This window comes from Antechinus flavipes, chromosome 1 (genome assembly GCF_016432865.1).
Source record: "Antechinus flavipes isolate AdamAnt ecotype Samford, QLD, Australia chromosome 1, AdamAnt_v2, whole genome shotgun sequence".
In the NCBI taxonomy this organism is placed as follows: Eukaryota; Metazoa; Chordata; class Mammalia; order Dasyuromorphia; family Dasyuridae; genus Antechinus; species Antechinus flavipes.
Genome location: NC_067398.1, coordinates 313,556,936 through 313,574,336, shown reverse-complemented (window position 1 = coordinate 313,574,336; position 17,401 = coordinate 313,556,936). Strand labels below are relative to the sequence as shown.

At 34.5% G+C, this 17,401-nt stretch overlaps 1 protein-coding gene across 4 annotated transcripts in view; it reads left to right on the top strand.

Annotated features, from left to right (window-relative positions):
- Nucleotides 1-17,401, top strand: part of UBAP1 (ubiquitin associated protein 1) — a 104,961-nt gene that overhangs the window by 65,325 nt on the left and 22,235 nt on the right. For all 4 annotated transcript variants that reach the window (XM_051965904.1, XM_051965914.1, XM_051965910.1 and 1 more), the window contains exon 2: nt 17,095-17,135. In XM_051965904.1, the coding sequence (XP_051821864.1) occupies nt 17,102-17,135 (34 nt within the window). In that variant the 5' untranslated portion in view covers nt 17,095-17,101. The remainder of the gene's footprint in view (nt 1-17,094; nt 17,136-17,401) is intronic.

Sequence of the window (17,401 nt, the reverse complement as noted above, 5' to 3'; positions counted from 1 at the left end):
CTATCACAAAAAAAGAGCTAATATATTTTATACAGATTAGTCCTCCTCCTTATTTTGATGTCTTTTGGGATACAGCCTAGTAGTAGTATTGCTGGATCAAAGAGTATGCATTCACAGATTTATTCCTCTTGGGCCGAAATTCCAAATGGCTTTCCAGAATGGTTGGATTAGTTCACAATTCTATACACAGTGTATAAATGTCCCACATCCCCTCTAGCATTTATCATTGATCTCTACTCTTTGTGATTATGAAAGATCTTAACATTTGGTTGATTTAGATATGACTGATGTACTGTCTTTAGATTTTTTGGTATTTTGTCTTTTTTTTTTTTTTTTTTTTTTTTGGTAAAATGATTTGAGGAAATAAAAGTAATGTGCTGAATTTCCCATTAATTGTATTTTTTTTTTTTGAGGCAATTGGGGTTAAGTGACTTGCCCAGGGTCACACAGCTAGACAGTGTCTGAGACCAGATTTGAACTCAGGTCCTCCTGATTTCAGGGCTGGTGCTCTATCCACTGCGCCACCTAGCTGCCCCCATTAATTGTAGATTAATTGGACTTAGTTTGAAGAAAAAGGGTTAAAGGCAAAGAGATAAAGAAGAGAAAAAAGAGGGAAACATTGTGGGATTATGAGATTGTGGTCACAACCAGGTTACTAAATTGATTGGTGAGAATATCTGACAGTATGTATTCACAGTATGTATCCTCGGCATTATGAAGTAGGAGCAATGTTTGAGAAGAAATTCTACTCTTCGGGGAAAGAAATGAGAAGTATAACAGATATGAATCAAGTACTTTTTTGTTGCTTTTTCCATTACTTTTCCATTTTTCTTAGATAAATTCCCACATTAGAGTACTGATGACAGCTATGGTAGCCTTAAGACATTAGAAGTAAAATCATTTGGAAAAGAAGCAAAGGTAAGGGCAGCTAGGTGGTGAAGTGGAAGTCAGGAGGACATGAGTTCAAATCTGGTATCAGAACACTTCCTAGCTGTGTGACCTTGGGCAAGTCACTTAATCCCAGTTGCCTCCTCAGCAAAAAAAAAAAAGAAAGAAAGAAAGAAAAAAAGGTAAAAACTAATTTCAGATGGGCAAGTTTAGGAGGAATTTTTGGGGAGTCAATGTAGGTCAGGGTATTTGGAATGATAATTATATGAAAGTGGTAGTTTTGATTAATGTCAGCTTTTTTCTAATACTAATACAGTTCTAAAAATCTAATCAAGAATTATGGACAAGGCTATGCAGAATCATCAAGACAGAATTTTATGTTATTTTAATTAGTGACCTAGTTCAAGAAATAGTTAAAATGGAAATGTTTCTCATTTAAATGAAACTAATGGCAGTGTGAAGAGCCAGTCTCCACCTGGATTCAAATTATACTTTGATGGATATTAGCTATGTTACTTTGTGCCCCATAGAGCTTTCTAAATTATAAAAACTGCACAGTAATATTACAAAAAAGGAAAAATTGCACTTGTGTTTTTAAACTTTTGAATTTTACAGTCAGATGATTTCTCTCTAAATTTTATCTGGGGAATGAGTATCAGCTTAGTATACATCTCTATTAGGTTTTTTGAAAATTGATCTTCGATTGTAATAAGATTAATTTATAAGAATGAGGAGGTGATGGGCCTTTCATGCTTTGCCCCCTAGTCAGACCATATCTGGAGTATAATATTCAGTTCTGTGGTCCACGGTTTAATGAGGACATTGATAAGTTGGAGAGCATTCACAGGAGGGTAAAGAGAATAGTAAAGTGCCTTTAGTCACTCTTTATTGAGTATTGAGAAGGGAAGATTTAGGAGCACATGGTTGTTTTCAAACATTTGAAAACTTGTGAAGAGGGATTATTTTTTTCCTATAATTTATTTTTCTGGGTAAGGTAATTTTATTAATAAGGTCATCAGGTCATTGTTGGTGGAGTTGTGAACGAATCCAGCCATTCTGGAGAGCAATCTGGAATTATGCCCAAAAAGTTATCAAACTGTGCATACCCTTTGATCCAGCAGTGTTTCTATTGGGCTTATACCCCAAAGAGATACTAAAAAAGGGAAAGGGACCGGTATGTGCCAAAATGTTTGTAGCAGCCCTGTTTGTAGTGGCTAGAAACTGGAAAATGAATGGATGCCCATCAATTGGAGAATGGCTGGGTAAATTGTGGTATATGAATGTTATGGAATATTATTGCTCTGTAAGGAATGACCAGCAGGATGAATACAGAGAGGGCTGGCGAGACTTACATGGACTGATGCTAAGTGAAATGAACAGAACCAGGAGATCATTATATACTTCGACAACGATATTGTATGAGGATGTATTCTGATGGAAGTGGATTTCTCTGACAAAGAGACTTAACTGAGTTTCATTGGATAAATGATGGACAGAAACAGCTACACCCAAAGAAGGAATACTGGGAAATGAATGTGAACTATTTGATTTTTGATTTTCTTCCCGAGTTATTTTTACCTTCTGAATCCAACTCTCCCTGTGCAGTGGGAGAACTGTTCGGTTCTGCAAATATGTATTGTATCTAGGATATACTGCTACATATTTAACATATATAGGACTGCTTGCCATCTTGGGGGGGGGGAGGAGGGAGGGAGAGGAAAAAACGAAACATAAGTGATTGCAAGGGATAATGCTGTGTAAAAATTATCCTGGCATGGATTCTGTCAATACAAAGTTATTATTAAATAAAATTAAATTAAAAAAAAAATAAGGTCATCAGGTTATGATCATTTAGCCCTCTTAGACCAAAGACCCCTAATAGTGGTGGGGTCACAGTTTATATATCCTTTGAAGAGAATGTGTTCCTGAAGAGTGTCAGTCAATTTGGATTGGTTAACACAAAGACATGTGTGGGCTATATTAAAATGAAAGTCATCTTGGTCAAAGAAAAATATATATTTCTATATTGCCTCATTCATTTGAGCTTTATCTGGTTCTGCCTGGATAAATTAGGGAGAAGTTGCCAAAAGGCCAATTGAAGGTTGATATCAAGAAAAACTTAGAACTATCTAAAAATGAGTTGAACTAGATGACTGCTGCTGTTTTTCTAGCTCTAAAATTCTGTGTTCTTTGTTAGGATTAGAACACTGCAGATTTTTTGGTCATGTCTGATTTTATTTCTCCTCCAAATAGCATTGCAAATGAGATGTTATGTGTTCCTTTCTGCTTCATACTTTTTAAGTTGAGGAACGTTAATCTAATGGTTATAATGATAGGTAGGAAATAGTCTTTGTCTACTACTGACTTGGGAGTCAAAATATAGAATCACATCCCAATTCTAAATGTGTAGTTAATCCCACTGTGTATGGTAAAGTAATTTTATAACCTTGACCACTGCGTATAGTAAACTTTATGACCTTGATCAAGTCACTTATCTGTCCCTTAATTTCTTCTGTAAAATAAAGTCATAGATTCTTTCCAGCTTTAAATATATGATCCCATGATTTTATAAGTATTTTAAAAGTATGTTTATGTACATAGGTTAAAAAAAAAAAAAAAAAAAACTTTGAATATCCCAGAATCTGCTAAAAAGCTTCAAGGGCCTTTCAGAGGGCAGAAAAATTCTTTTGAAATGATTCCTTTATCTTTTGATATTTAAAAATAAAATCTATTTACTTCATTACTTAAAAGAATTTGATTTTGTTGGTGAAAATACCCTTTCCACCAGAATACATTGCAACTCCTCTGGTTTCATTTTTGTTTAGAGATATGGCTGAAAATTTTATCACTTTTCAGTATTAAGGCTGGTCCTCAAATGACGGATACTCAGATTTTTATTGGACCGGTTCCTTTCCAAGATGGTAGGACTTTACCATAATTTTGCCTTATTGACAGCCTTTGGGACTTAGATTCAGCTCTGTGACACAATGAGATATCAGAGAAGGCTTTAAAGAAAGAGCTATGAAAAAGTAAGCCAAGGTCTTTGCATGGTAACCTGATATTGTATCATAATGAATATAATTTTATGTGACAGCTTATCATATTTCCTTCTTTATATGATTATAGATGATTAGTATATTGTAGTATACAGGCATATAACTTAGTTTATTAAATCTAGTATTTGTGATAAGTTTTGTATATTTCCTTCTTTGCAGTAACTAATGCTGTACTGATAGAGCCACTGAACTTGGAGTCAGTAATATCCAAGTTCATATTTGGCCTTCAAACACTTAATAGATGTGTGATGCTGGGCTTAATCTCTTCTTGTCTGTTTTCTCATCTGTAAAATGGGGATAATAATAGTTAGCACCTATTATTGGGAAGCTTAAATGAGAGAATAATTGTAAAGTGTTTAGCACAGTGCTTGCCAATATTAAGATACATAAAAGTTGGCTGCTATTATATAACATTTAGAATTTACACTTTAGCCCATTAGATACTTAACCTGTGGCTTTGTAAGGTAGATAGTACCATTATTATCTCCATTTTACAGGTAGGAAAGCATAGAGAGGTGTAGAGCTCTTATCTTGAATTCATAATACTCTGTTCACCCAAATCTCAGTTATGTTGATTTTTATCTGATTTTATCTGAAGGTACTGACTCAGTTCTCAAATTGCTAAGTCATATCTTTTTATTTCCTTTTCCATGTAAGAATACTATTTTAGCCTAATGCTTTTTTTTTTTTTTTAATTACAGCTTTTAATTTACAAGATATATGCATGGGTAATTTTTCAGCATTCAAGAAGGTTGCAAAACCTTTTGTTCCAACTTTTCCCCTCTTTACCTCTATCCCCTTCCCCAGATGGCAGGTTGACCTCCCAATACATATTAAGTATGTTAAAGTTTAAGTCAAATACAATATATGTATACATGTCCATACAGTAATTTTCTGTTATCGGACTTTGAAACAGTGTACAATTAGCCTGTGAAGGAAATCAAAAATGCAGGTGGACAAAAATAGAGGGATTGGGAATTCTACGTAGTGGTTCATAGTCATCTCCCGGAGTTCTTTTGCTGGGTGTAGCTGGTTCAATTCATTTCGGCTCCATTGGAACTGATTTGGTTCACCTCATTGTTGAAGAGGGCCATATCCATCAGAATTGATCATCATATAGTATTGTTGTTGAAGTATATAACGATCTCCTGCTCCTGCCCATTTCACTCAGCATCAGTTCATGTAAGTCATTCCATAACCTAATGTTTTAAATCATGTTGTATATGTAAGCTTTTGAGCCTTATTGACAAATTTAAGTTTAATATCAGTAATAAAAAGCTTATTTAATTTTTTATCTTAATTGCATTATTTTACAGTTATTTTCTGTTAAACTTTTGGTCTTAATGGCTAAGAGGGAGAAGGGAAATGAATTATGAAATTATTTTCACATCAGAAATGATTGTCTAGATTGGCATTTGCATGGATATAAGTTATTGCTGTTCTTATAAATTCAAATGAGTAAAAACTGTTTATTTTGAATGTGGAGATTTACCTCTCAGAATCTTCTGCAGGAAACCTTTCCAATTACTCCCAATCATGGTGGTTTTGTGTCCCCCCCACCTGTCCCCCCTTATAGAATGTATTTGCCTTGAGGGCAGGGACCCTTTCATTTGTGTTTCGATATTTACTGTATCCAGGACTGTGTCTGGCACACAATAGATGCTTAATGAATGCTCTTGAATGATTGATCTACATGTGAATACTTAAGAGTGTGAACTTAGAATACAATACAATACTTTGTGATTTTTTTTTTTTTTAACCTTGAAAATTTGGCAAATAGACATTTGAACATTTGAATGTAGAGTGCATTTAGTGGGATAACTTTTTTTATTATTTTAACAAGCATAAGAAGTACCCTTTATTAAATGTGAGGAGTCCATAGCACTAAATTGTCTCTTTACTCATTTCTTCTTTTACATAATGGGAAAGCTGTTGGGCTCAAAATTCACACTTCTCTGTGACCACATAATCTCCTGATAAGCCTGTCTGGCTAGGTTAGTCTTCCTAAGCCTTTAAAGCTTGGTAGATCCAGTTTTTGTGTACTATTTTTGATAACTCTGGGTCACTTCTATAACATAAAGTGTTATGTTACGGTTCTCAGTCTCTTTAATTATCCTGACCAAGGCCTGACTTTGTTTCTCTGCCTCAATTAAAAGTACAATCCTGCAAAACTTCCCCTCCCTCTTTATCAGAATATTTGATAAGGATAAAAGATCTTCTGTTTTAGAATATCAGAATGGGATATCATCTTAGCAAGATGCCTCTCCCCATGTCTGGGGTGCCTCCCCCTGATTATGTCATCTCATCTCCGGTAGCTCACCCCACTCTGTCAGAGTCCTGTTCCTGCTCTCAGCACCCAGACTCTGCCCCTGCCTTTGAGAATTCAAGATATTTGCTGAATTCTTGGAGACGATAGACTCATTCAGCCTTGGGACCAAACCACGGATCCATTTGATCCTAGTATATCTCTTCATTTAATAAACTATTAAATACTCTTTAATCTCTGTCTTGCTCAGTTTCTCCAGCATTACATTTTGGAGGCTTCCTACTGAGACTTTCAGGTCTCTGCCTTGGACCTATGTAATGGCTAAGGATCTGAATTCTTGGCCTAGAGAGGTCGGCCCCCCCTGGTTTTTTTTTTTTTTTTGACCAGAGCCTCAGTGAAAGAGCAATTTCCAGCCACAACAGCCTGATGATAGACACCCCCGTTTTGGCCAAAAGAGAGTTAGTCTGTCTGAGTACCTTTTGGGGTACTATTCTTGTCTGTACGCTAGCATCTGGATTCCTAGAATTATGAAATGCTGACGGGCATAAATTCTGGGAGTAGGGTCTTCTGGGTGCAGGGGACCCTGCCTGGTGTCTAAAGACACATCTAGTTCTGTGTGCCAGTTGGCACAACTCTGGGCATTCCAGAATATAAATCTGATTGTCTTTTTTTAAAGACACCATCTGGCTTTAAAAAAAAAAAAAAGAAAAAGAAAAAAAGAAAAAAAAAAGCTCTGTTTGGATTCTGGAAGGGAGCTGACAATTTCTCTCAAGGCTGGTCTAAAATTTCCAGATAGCCCCTAGTCTGTGTTAAAATGTTTTTGTTTAGTGTTTTTGGCTGCATAATCATGTCCCTATGTTTTATGTGCTGTTTGTCACTTGTTTGTGACTTTGTTTGGTTCAGAACTCTGCTAAATTAAGAAATTTGGAAATTAGTTAAAACTTATTTGAGATTTTAAACTTAAAAAAAAAACTGGCACTTTCAAGTAGTTTAAATTTAGCGATGGCTTGAATGGAGCTATCCTAGATAAGGCCTCTGGAGAACAAAAGGAATTTATGCTAATTGCTTTGCACTCTGGATGGAGAAACCATCTGATTAGAAATTGGATGATATGTTTTCTAGAAGTATTGGATAATTTTGTAAACTATGCTCTGTTGGGTATATGTATTAAGTTTTATGAAATTTGATTTTTAAAGTTTTAAAAAAGTGATTTTAAAGACAAGGGACAAGAAAGATTGATTGCAAAAGCAATTAATAGTTTAAATGGAGATCTAATATTGTATGTATTGTATTGAAAAAGGACGTAAGGAGATTTACCAAAAATTTAAGTGGAAAGATTCCATGTTATTGTTTAGAATAGTTCTCCAGCAGTGACCTCCAGTTCTCTAGTTCTTGTCATTTGAACATCATTTGGCTGAAAAGTAAACATGGCTCTAAAATAAACATAACTTCCCTGAAGTTTCCCATAGCACATTGCAGCAGCACCACGATTTTGTCCCTCTTATTCTTTAGGTTCTAACTTTGTTCTCACAAAAATGCTTGTCATTTTTTGATATGACTATAGATCTGGTTTTATGTAGTACCATATTACTATAACAGTATTTTTATTATCTTTTAAAAGTTATCAGATTCCATTTAAGATTTGTATTTTTATAACTTAGAACAAACATTCTTTCATGTGTAGTAGTTCATGCTTATCATTGTTTGTTCCTAATAATAGATGTTTACCCTTAGTCAGAGTCAGGAACTTGGAGTATACTTCCGGGTCGCAGCATACATGAAGAAAATTGTCACAGATTTTCACATTGGTTTTTTCCCTCTCAGTTAACTTCACTTTATTACTCAAATAATTTTACATTGTTAGTGCTTATATATATATATATAGACTCATTATGTGTTTTAAAAGATGGCATGTTGTATTGTATTTCATCATTTCATATTAAGATCATTGTGGTTAGCTCTGGATTTTAGAAAGTACTTGAAAATTGTAAAACATTCTACAGGCTTCTGCAGTAACCTGTCTTTTTTTTTTTTTTTTTTTTTTTTTTAATAAACTGTTGATTTCCAGTACTTGTGAGTACTAGAGCAGCATGGTACAGAGCAAAGAACATAGTTTTAGGCTTTTGGGAACCTGATTTTGAGTCCCCACTGTTCATAAAATTGTGGCACCTTTGTATCCATCTACATATCATAGTGTCTGTGTTTTTTGTTTCCATCATGCGGTCTTTGGCCCACATGTGATCTCATCTGACTTTAGAAGAGTATGTAGCCCTGAATGGGACTGATTGGATGAAGCATTTCTCAGCATTGTCACATGATCCCTGTTCCCAGAACTTTGGACCTTGGGAAGTCATTTGTTTCTGTAGGAATGAACTTTGAACCTGGAGATGCAGGAAGTTGCAGGAAATGACTTGACCTGTGGGAGGCAGCCAGCATTAGTGATCATTGGTCAAGGATGGTTACATCCTGTTAGTCCGTCCAGTGAGAAGGCTCGAGTCTTCTGCTTTTAAATCCTGGACAAGCCATAAGCAGGTCAGGTTCTAGGAGCACATGGCTAAGTTGGAATGGCTCCCAAATGTGTATCTGGGTCTTTCCCTGCAGTGATTAAAGAAATGTTTTCTCTTTGTACCTGATTTATGTCTCTGATTAGTTAATTGGATTGGGAAGGGGGTCTTGTCACCCAACCCATCCCACATAACTCCCTATAACGTTGGACCTAACATAGACATTGGTTTGACACCAGGCACCTAAAATTTCTGTCTACATGGGACAGCGCTTAAGACAGTGTTTAGAACTATTTGAATTTCTGAAAATACATTTTCCTTAATAAATCTACTGAAGTCAAATTTCCTGTGGCCCCTTTATGTAAGGGTCTCACCATGTGGGATTCATTTTGGTGGGGAGGACTGGGGAATAAGTGCCCAGGGTCACACAAGGTACTAAGTTTTTGAAGCAGGATTTAAACTCAGGTCCTCCTGATTCCAGGTCCCGTGCTTTTTTTCACCATCTGTTCCAAGATTCACTATTGAAAAAATTTAGTTATGGAATATTATACTATAAGAAACCATCAGCAGGATGATTTCAGAGAGGCTTGGAGAAACTTACATGAACTGATGCTAAGTGAAACGAATAGAACCAGGACATGGCAACAAAAAGATTATACGATGATCAAATTCTGATGGATGGGGCTCTCTTCAACAATGAAATGATTCAGTGCAATTCCATTGATCTTGTGTAGATGAGAGCCATCTACACCCAGAGAGAGATCTGTGGGAACTGAATGTGGATCACAACACAGCATTTTCATTTCTTTTGTTGTTTGCTTGAATTTTATTTTCTTTCTGATTTTTTTTCCTTTTTTTTTTCTTGTGCAGCAAAATATATAAATATATATACTATATATGTATAAATTATATAAATATGTACCCCTATGTTGGATTTACATATATTTTTACTATGTTTAACATATGTTGGATTACTTGCCATCTAGGGGAGGGGTGTGTGGGGAAGAGCAGGAATAATTGGAATACAAGATTTTGCATTGTTGAAAAATTATCCTTTCATATATTTTGAAAATTAAAAGCTTCAAAAAAATTAAAAACAAGAAAAATTTAAACAAACCAAAAAATTTTTTCTAAAAGCCCTTCATCTCCTTTGTGCTCATCGTAATACTATTTTTTTCTGGAGGATTCTTCTCTTCCCCTGGAGGAGGAAGGGTTGGCTCCTTCTTGTTTTCTAGTATTGCCTTCTTCCTAGAGCACTGTGATTTCATCTTCACACACACTCTTCCCTTTTGAATTTTATGCTCTTAACTTGAATTATTCTTTTAATGCTTTTTCTGCATGTGAATCTATATTTACGTATTTATACACATATATACGTGGGGTATACTCTTTTGTTCCTTTCTTGAAAATAACCAATTGAAAAACCCATTGGACAGTTGAATTATTTAAAATAATCTCTTAGATGCCTCATGATATGAAGAGAGCACTAAATTTGAGGTCAGAGGACCCAGGTTTGAGGCTTTGTCAGTTATTCCAGTGCTTAGTACAGTTCCTGATATGTAGTAGGTGCTTAATGTTTATTAACAGAATATTTGTTGGCTCTATAATATTGAACAAGCTACTTTACCTCGTGGGCTTCATTTCCCTCATCTCTAAAATGAAGGGTTTACATTAAATAACCTGAGGTTTCTAAATCTGTTTTTATTTATTTCAAGCAGCTTAGCATTTGACATAATTTAGTTCAACTCCATTTCATTAGATAGGTTCATCTTTTCTATTGAAGTGTTAAGGATTCTTATTTTCTCCCTTTTCTCCTTCTTCTTTCTTTTTTATTGTTTCTTTGGCCTCTGCTCTGAGGGAATTTAATTTTTTTTAGGGCTTTTACACCAATAGGCATTCCACAAAGCATTGATATTTTGCTTCTGAGTTGAAAGAAATAGCAATACATAAAGCAAGCAGAAAAAATCCTTGCACAGGTGATATTTGAAATTCTACTAGTCTAAGAAACTGTATTCTTGAACCTTATAAAATAGGAAAAACATTGTAAGCCAAATATGCTGATATGCAGGTAGTTTATTTTGGCAAGGGCAGCCATACATAATGAAGGATTCTGAAACCAGTCATTGTACAAACACTTAATAAGTTCTTACTGTGTTATATGAACTTTGCTGAGCAAAAAAAAATATCCATTTTTCTCAAAGGATTTACACAGTACCATGAGTAGGAACACATCCAAACAACTATATACAAACAAGCTATATTGTGTGACAAATTGGAGATAATCCCATTCATAATTTTGAAACTTTCACTTTTGATTTTTCTTTATGGTTCTTTCTGTTAAGACAAATTTCAGTAGGTTGTACTCTGTGTCCAGATTTTATCTTCATTGTAGTTCATCTTCCATTTAGCTGTCAAATTGATCTTTCTAAAGCACAAGTTTACCTGTATCATCTTTGTACTAAAACTACTCTAGTGGCTCCTTTCACCTCTGAGAAAGTTTAAAAATTTTCACAAAACCTGTCCCCTTCCTATCTTATCCAGTTTTTTACATCTTAGTTGTCTTCTTCCAGAGAGTACCTTGCAATCTGTGATATGGACCTCCTTGTTGCCCCTCAATTAAGACCATACGTCTCTAGACTGGACATTTTTTACTGGTTGTTCCCCATGCATGAAATGCTCTCCTTTCCTCATGTTCACTTCTAGGTCTTTCAAGTCCCAACTAAAATCCCACTTATAGTATTTTGTAGGTACTCTTATTTTGTAACTCTAGAAGGTATTAGATTTTAAAAGTGCTGTTCTGAATATGTTAGTCTGGAATGTCTTTTCTTTAATAGGAACTGTTGGCAAGGAAGGATAGGAGTAGTAAAATCACTGGATCAAAAAGGTATCAAAAGTTGAGTATCTTTGCTTGAATGGTTTCATGTTATTTTTCAGAGTGATTGACCAGTTCATAATTTTAGCAACAGTGTGCTTATTTGTATCCCTTTCCAGTGTTTTGACTTTCTGTATTCTGTACTAACTTTTATCATTTTTGCTAGTTTGCACAGGAGGTGAAACTTCAGAATTTAAAGTTGTATTTTTCTTACAATATTTGGAACTTAAAAAAAATCGAATTTTAGATAGTTTTAATTCTATCACCATTCTATCTTTTAGGTAATGCCTTAGTCTTAAGTAAAAAATTTATGCAATTACAATATTTTATCAGTGTTGGACTTGACAGTATCAGAGATGATTCCATATTCATTTTTTTAAATTAAAAATAATACAATTAATTTTTTTTCCCCTGAGAAGCAGTGGTTTTCATTTTGAAGTTTCCAGAGATGACTGGTATTCAGTTCTGTAGAATAAGGCTTTTTATTTTTTCCTACTCTTTTGACTGTTTTAATCTCATCTCATGGAATTATTGGCTCCTACTGTTGGATCAGTTTTTATTTTCAGGAATTTTGTTACTGGGTAAGGATGTATACTTTTTGTTCCTAGCTGTTGTTAACCTCTCCAAATTTTCTTCTATACCTCTCATTTCTTTCTTTCTTTCTTTTTTTTTTTAAGCTTTTTATTTACAAAACATGCACAAGAAATTTTTCAGCATTGACATTTGCAAAGCCTTCTGTTCCAAATTATCCCCTCCTCCCCACCCTCTTCCCTAGATGGCAAATAGTCCAGTACATGTTAAATGTGTTAAAACATGTTAAATCCAATATATGCATACATATTTATACAGTTATCTTGCTGCACAAGAAAAAACGGATCAAGAAGTGGAAAAAACTGGGAAAGAAAACAAAATGGAAGCAAACAACAGCAGAAAGAGTGAGAATGCATAGCTCTCTTTTTTTTCTTCCATCTAGAGCTTTTATTTCATTGGTAAAACCTTTTTTTAAAACTGGCTCATCTTGGGATTTCTAGTTGAATTTTTGCACACTGGTTTGCTTTCCTTTGAAATTTAATTTATAGATGCATGAGTTTTTCTGGATTTATTTTGGGTCTCCTTGTTACCATCATAGCCTTTTATGATGGGATTATTACCATTATCATCATCATTATTATTATTATTGTTCATTCTTCAACTTTCTGATTTTGGATTTTATACTAGGATTTAGACTGTGGACATTTCTGGAGAGAATGTCTGTGCTGGTTCAGTTCCTTTTGGGGGGGACTATTGAATATTGTGTTACTCCAAGCTCTCAGGGACAACTCGGGTAGGGACCTGTAAACATTTCATATTCCTAAAGTGGTTTCATCCACAGCAAAATCTTATCATTCCCTTGGTCTGAGCTGTACTAAGTTTCTAACTTGAGTTTAGGTCTGAGCTACAGTAGATTACTGCTGGACTCAGTATACTATTGGTCAGCTGAAAAGCTCTGCTTGTTTAAAGTGACAGAACAAGTGTAGACTTCCTTTTGGCATGTGATTCCTTCCTTGATTATTCTCTTGCGTGCTTCATGTTGGGCTGGTTTTTCTTGCCGTCCCAGTGCTTAGCACAGCGTCTTCCACATAGTAAACTTAATATATGCATGTTGATTGATGTTTCCTTCCTCTCCTGAGTTTATTCTGTATAAACATTTTTTTAATCTTCACCAGCCTATAAGAATCCATATTAGATCCTGCTATCCTTAAACTCATGTTCATAAATAAAATTCTGGGAAAAAGTTGTCTACTCTCAGTGCTTCTTCAACCACTTCTGATTACTTGTTACCCTTTTTGAAGTTTGGTTTTGAAGTTCAACATCTGATCTCATCACTCAATTGAAATTACTCTCCAAAGTTGACAATAATTCTTCAAATTTAATGTTTCTCTCGGTTCTTGTTTTTTACAAAAGGGGAAAAATAATAAGTTAAATTTTAGGTGCGTTTCAAATGACCACCGGGCAGTTGTTGGACTGAAGCTTGGGGAATAGACCAGGGCTGCACAGATGTATCTGTGAGTCATTGACATAGAGATGATAAATCTTTGGAGTTGATGAAGTTAGACTATAAAATATAGACTAAAAATTGTGGGATAGAACACCTAAGTTAGAAGGGACTGTGGAACATAAAGCAGCAAAGGAAGAAAGGTCAAGTCAAAGATTCATTTACAATTACACAAATAAATGTCCTTTTAGAGGTGGGATTTTCTGAGTATGGAGACCTATAATGGCAGAATTGTATGTTGATTAGAATTTTTTAATCCATTTATTTATTACAAGAGATGGATTATTGTTTGGACAGGAGAAAAGGACAGATTTGGAAAGGAAAGTAATGTAAAAATTGGGCCAATTTGTTTTTAGCATTTAAAGTTAGTACTTTGAGCTCCCCTTTGACAATTCTCTCTACTACAGTCCATAAGTCCACTTAGCTATCAAAGTTAGATTACTAAAGTTCAAGTCTGACCATGTCACTGTCTAACTCAATAAACTATAATGACTTCCTATACCCTAGTATCATATGTAGAATTTCTTGTAATTCAAAGCCCTTTATAACTAGCCACTTCTCCTTTTTTTTTAGTTTTCTTATACTTTTAACATTTCCCTTCCCCCATGTTTTCATCTGTCAGTAACACTGGCTCCTGACTCTTCTTGGAATAAGATACAACTTTCTTTTGTGGGCATTTTCGTTGACTGTTCCCTTCCTTCCCCATACTTGGAATGCTCTGCTTTCATCCTACTGGCTTCCTTAATTTTCTTCAAATCTCAGCTAAAATCCCCAACCTTCACAGAAAACCTTTAATACTCTTTAATTCTAGTGCCTTCCTCCTGTCCCTCAGTTCAAATTTATCTTACATATAATTTGTTCATATACAAGTTGTTTGAACATTAAGAATCACTGATAATCTTCAAGAGCAGGAACTATCTTTTGCCTTTCTTTGTATCCCCTTTGCTTAGTACAGGGCCCAATATAAATGGTAAGTGCTTAATAGATAATTATTGATTGATCAACAGTAGTTAAGATTTTCCTATCGCACTACTTTTGTTCTTAATCTCATCTTTCTCTGTTTCCTACAGATGCTTGCCACTCCAATCATTATTGCTCTTAGTTTTTAAAAAATTGATATCATTTATTTCTCAATGTATGCTTTTCTTTCTGAAGAATAAAAAAGGAGTAATAAGGAAGATAGTTACTTAAACAATCAGCATCGTCAGGTCCAATATATATTATGTTCCATTTCTATAATCACCCCACCAAAAAGGAGAGATACATTCTTACATTATAGTCATTGTTTATATTGTTTTTGTGGTTTACTTATCTTATTTCTTCCACATTTTTCTATGCCTCAGCCACTTGGTCTCTATGTGACATTGGGCAAGTCTCTGTCTCTGGGTCTCAGTGCCTTCCTCTGTAAAGTTAGAGGATTGGGCAAGATGACCTTTAAGAATAGGCTGAAATCTGTGATAGCTTCAGATTGTTAGTGTATGTAAGATGGGAAATATTTTAAATGTTCTAGATCAAAAGAAGGAATTCTTACATTCTGAAGTATCTACAGTGTGTCACCTTCTGTGCAAGGTGCAGGGGGATACAAAGATGAAGATAAAGATGATACGTGCCCTCAGATGTTCTCCTACTGCCTAAGCATATCAATATATCTATGATTTAAGTTCTGTGGGGTTACATGAGGTAGATAAAACCACATAACTAATCTGGGCCAGGATTTGTACTGTCATGCCCCCAGGCCCATCACTTTTCATAATGCTGCACTACTCTGTATCTGTTAAATGAGAGGCAGCATGGGATAATGGTTGGAGGGGACAGCTTCGCACTCAATGCCTGGCCTTGTTTCATATCAGCTTTGTGACTCTAGGAAAGTTACTGCTTGTCAGGACCATAGGCAATTTTCTAAGACTTAAGTTTCAAAAGAGTTGCAAATTTATATCATTCAGGAGAGTTTCTTTATCACTGATAAAATTACTAGGTCTAGACTAAAAAAAAAATTCAGTTCGTTACGTTTACATATGTTGTAGCTCTGTAGGAGAATGTATGCTCAAGGGCAAGGACTGTTGAATTTTGTCTTTATGTTTTCATTACTTTCCATGTAGGCAAAATTGTATATAGTCTCTCTTTATTAATCTTTAGTTTAGTCTACAGTGGTTATTTATTGAGTGAGCAGCTAAGGCTAAGAATATTGAATTTGTAATCAGAAAACCTGGATTCCTATCCTAACTCTGTTACTTTTACCTATCTCTTTGGTTTAACTCCTTTGTTCTCACTTTTCCAAAATGGTAGAAGTGAATTATGTAATGTTTATCTATTCCAACTCTTAAGTCATAGAGCTAAAGCTCCAGAGAAAAGTCACTAGGGACATGGGACTGTTCTGAAGCTGAGGAAACACCGTTTTTGAAGTTTGTGGCTAAAGTAGTCTAAAGTAGACTAAAGCAGAAATTTCTTACTAAACTGTATGTCTCCAGTTTGTAATTGTAATAACAGAAAAGATGTTTCCTGAAAAAAATAGAATTGTTTCAGGGTAAGGCATATTGATTTAGAGCTGAGAGACCTCAACAGGTTTGTAAGTTAAAGCTATATTACTGGGTGTAAGAAAAAAAGCAGTCTTTAGTGAATCTGAACTACTACATGGAGGAAGAAACTTAGTACCTGCTTACTTCCAGGGTTTGAAAGTACCTAGATTCTTACTCAGCTAAGTATTTTGACAGTATTTTCCTGCTGTAGAATTTCATTTTAATAAACTCATTTAAAAAATAAATATTAAGGATCTTCTATTTCTATCTCCCCTCCCCCAACAATTAAGTTTTTTAATTCCAAATGAATAACTGGAACTTATGCTTTAAAAAAAATCATGCTAATAAATGAAATCTTCCTTTTAGATATTCAGGGCCATAGACAATTTGTCCATTTGGCAATACCACATGCTCTGCAGATTCTTTATTATTGCAGATTTGGAATCAAACTTGGATACTTACTAACTATAAATGACTTCTCTCAGCCTCAACTACCTCATCTGTTAAAATGGGGATAATAATAATACAGGGTTATTTAAAGGATCAAATATGCAAAGTATCTTTTAAACAGAAAGTACTATGTATTTGCTTGCTATATTTTAAATTTAAAAATCCCTTTTTTAAAGTGTAGATTTTTAACCTTAGACCTAACTTCCCAAGTCTTTGCAGCAGTTTGACTGTTAAGATCTCTAACTTCCTCTTCCTCAAGGCAAACCCTTCTTTCAAGATACTTAACAAGAATTATTATTATTATTATTATTTGGTTGGATAGATTGTGTTATATTATCTCCCTTGACAACAGGGATTGTTATTGACTGGAAGTTATTTCCTGTTTTCCTGTTTGCTTTCTTTTTTTCTTTAAATTTGCTTTTTTATGTTGTAATTCCTCTTACAAATTATGTCTATTAAAATGTGTTTATAAATGTATGTAAAAAATGCTTAATTATTGTTTTTCAGATTCTAAATGGCTTCTAAGAAGTCGGGTTCAGATTTTCATGGTAAGTAGGATATTTCTGTCTTGAGTTGGTTAGATTTTGTTAATCATTCAGTACAGCTCAATTTAATTCAGTTTTCTTTAAATTATTTTGAAAAATTGGAATTTATATATTAGCATTAAAAAATCTTATGTCTTAGATTATATTTACTTTGGACATTTGGTATGCGAAACTTACCAAGAAGTGGAAGTAAATGCCTTTGGTTTAGATTCAAAAGTTAAGTTTTTTTTTTTTTTTTTTTTTAAGTGCTGTATATTCTGTAAAATATT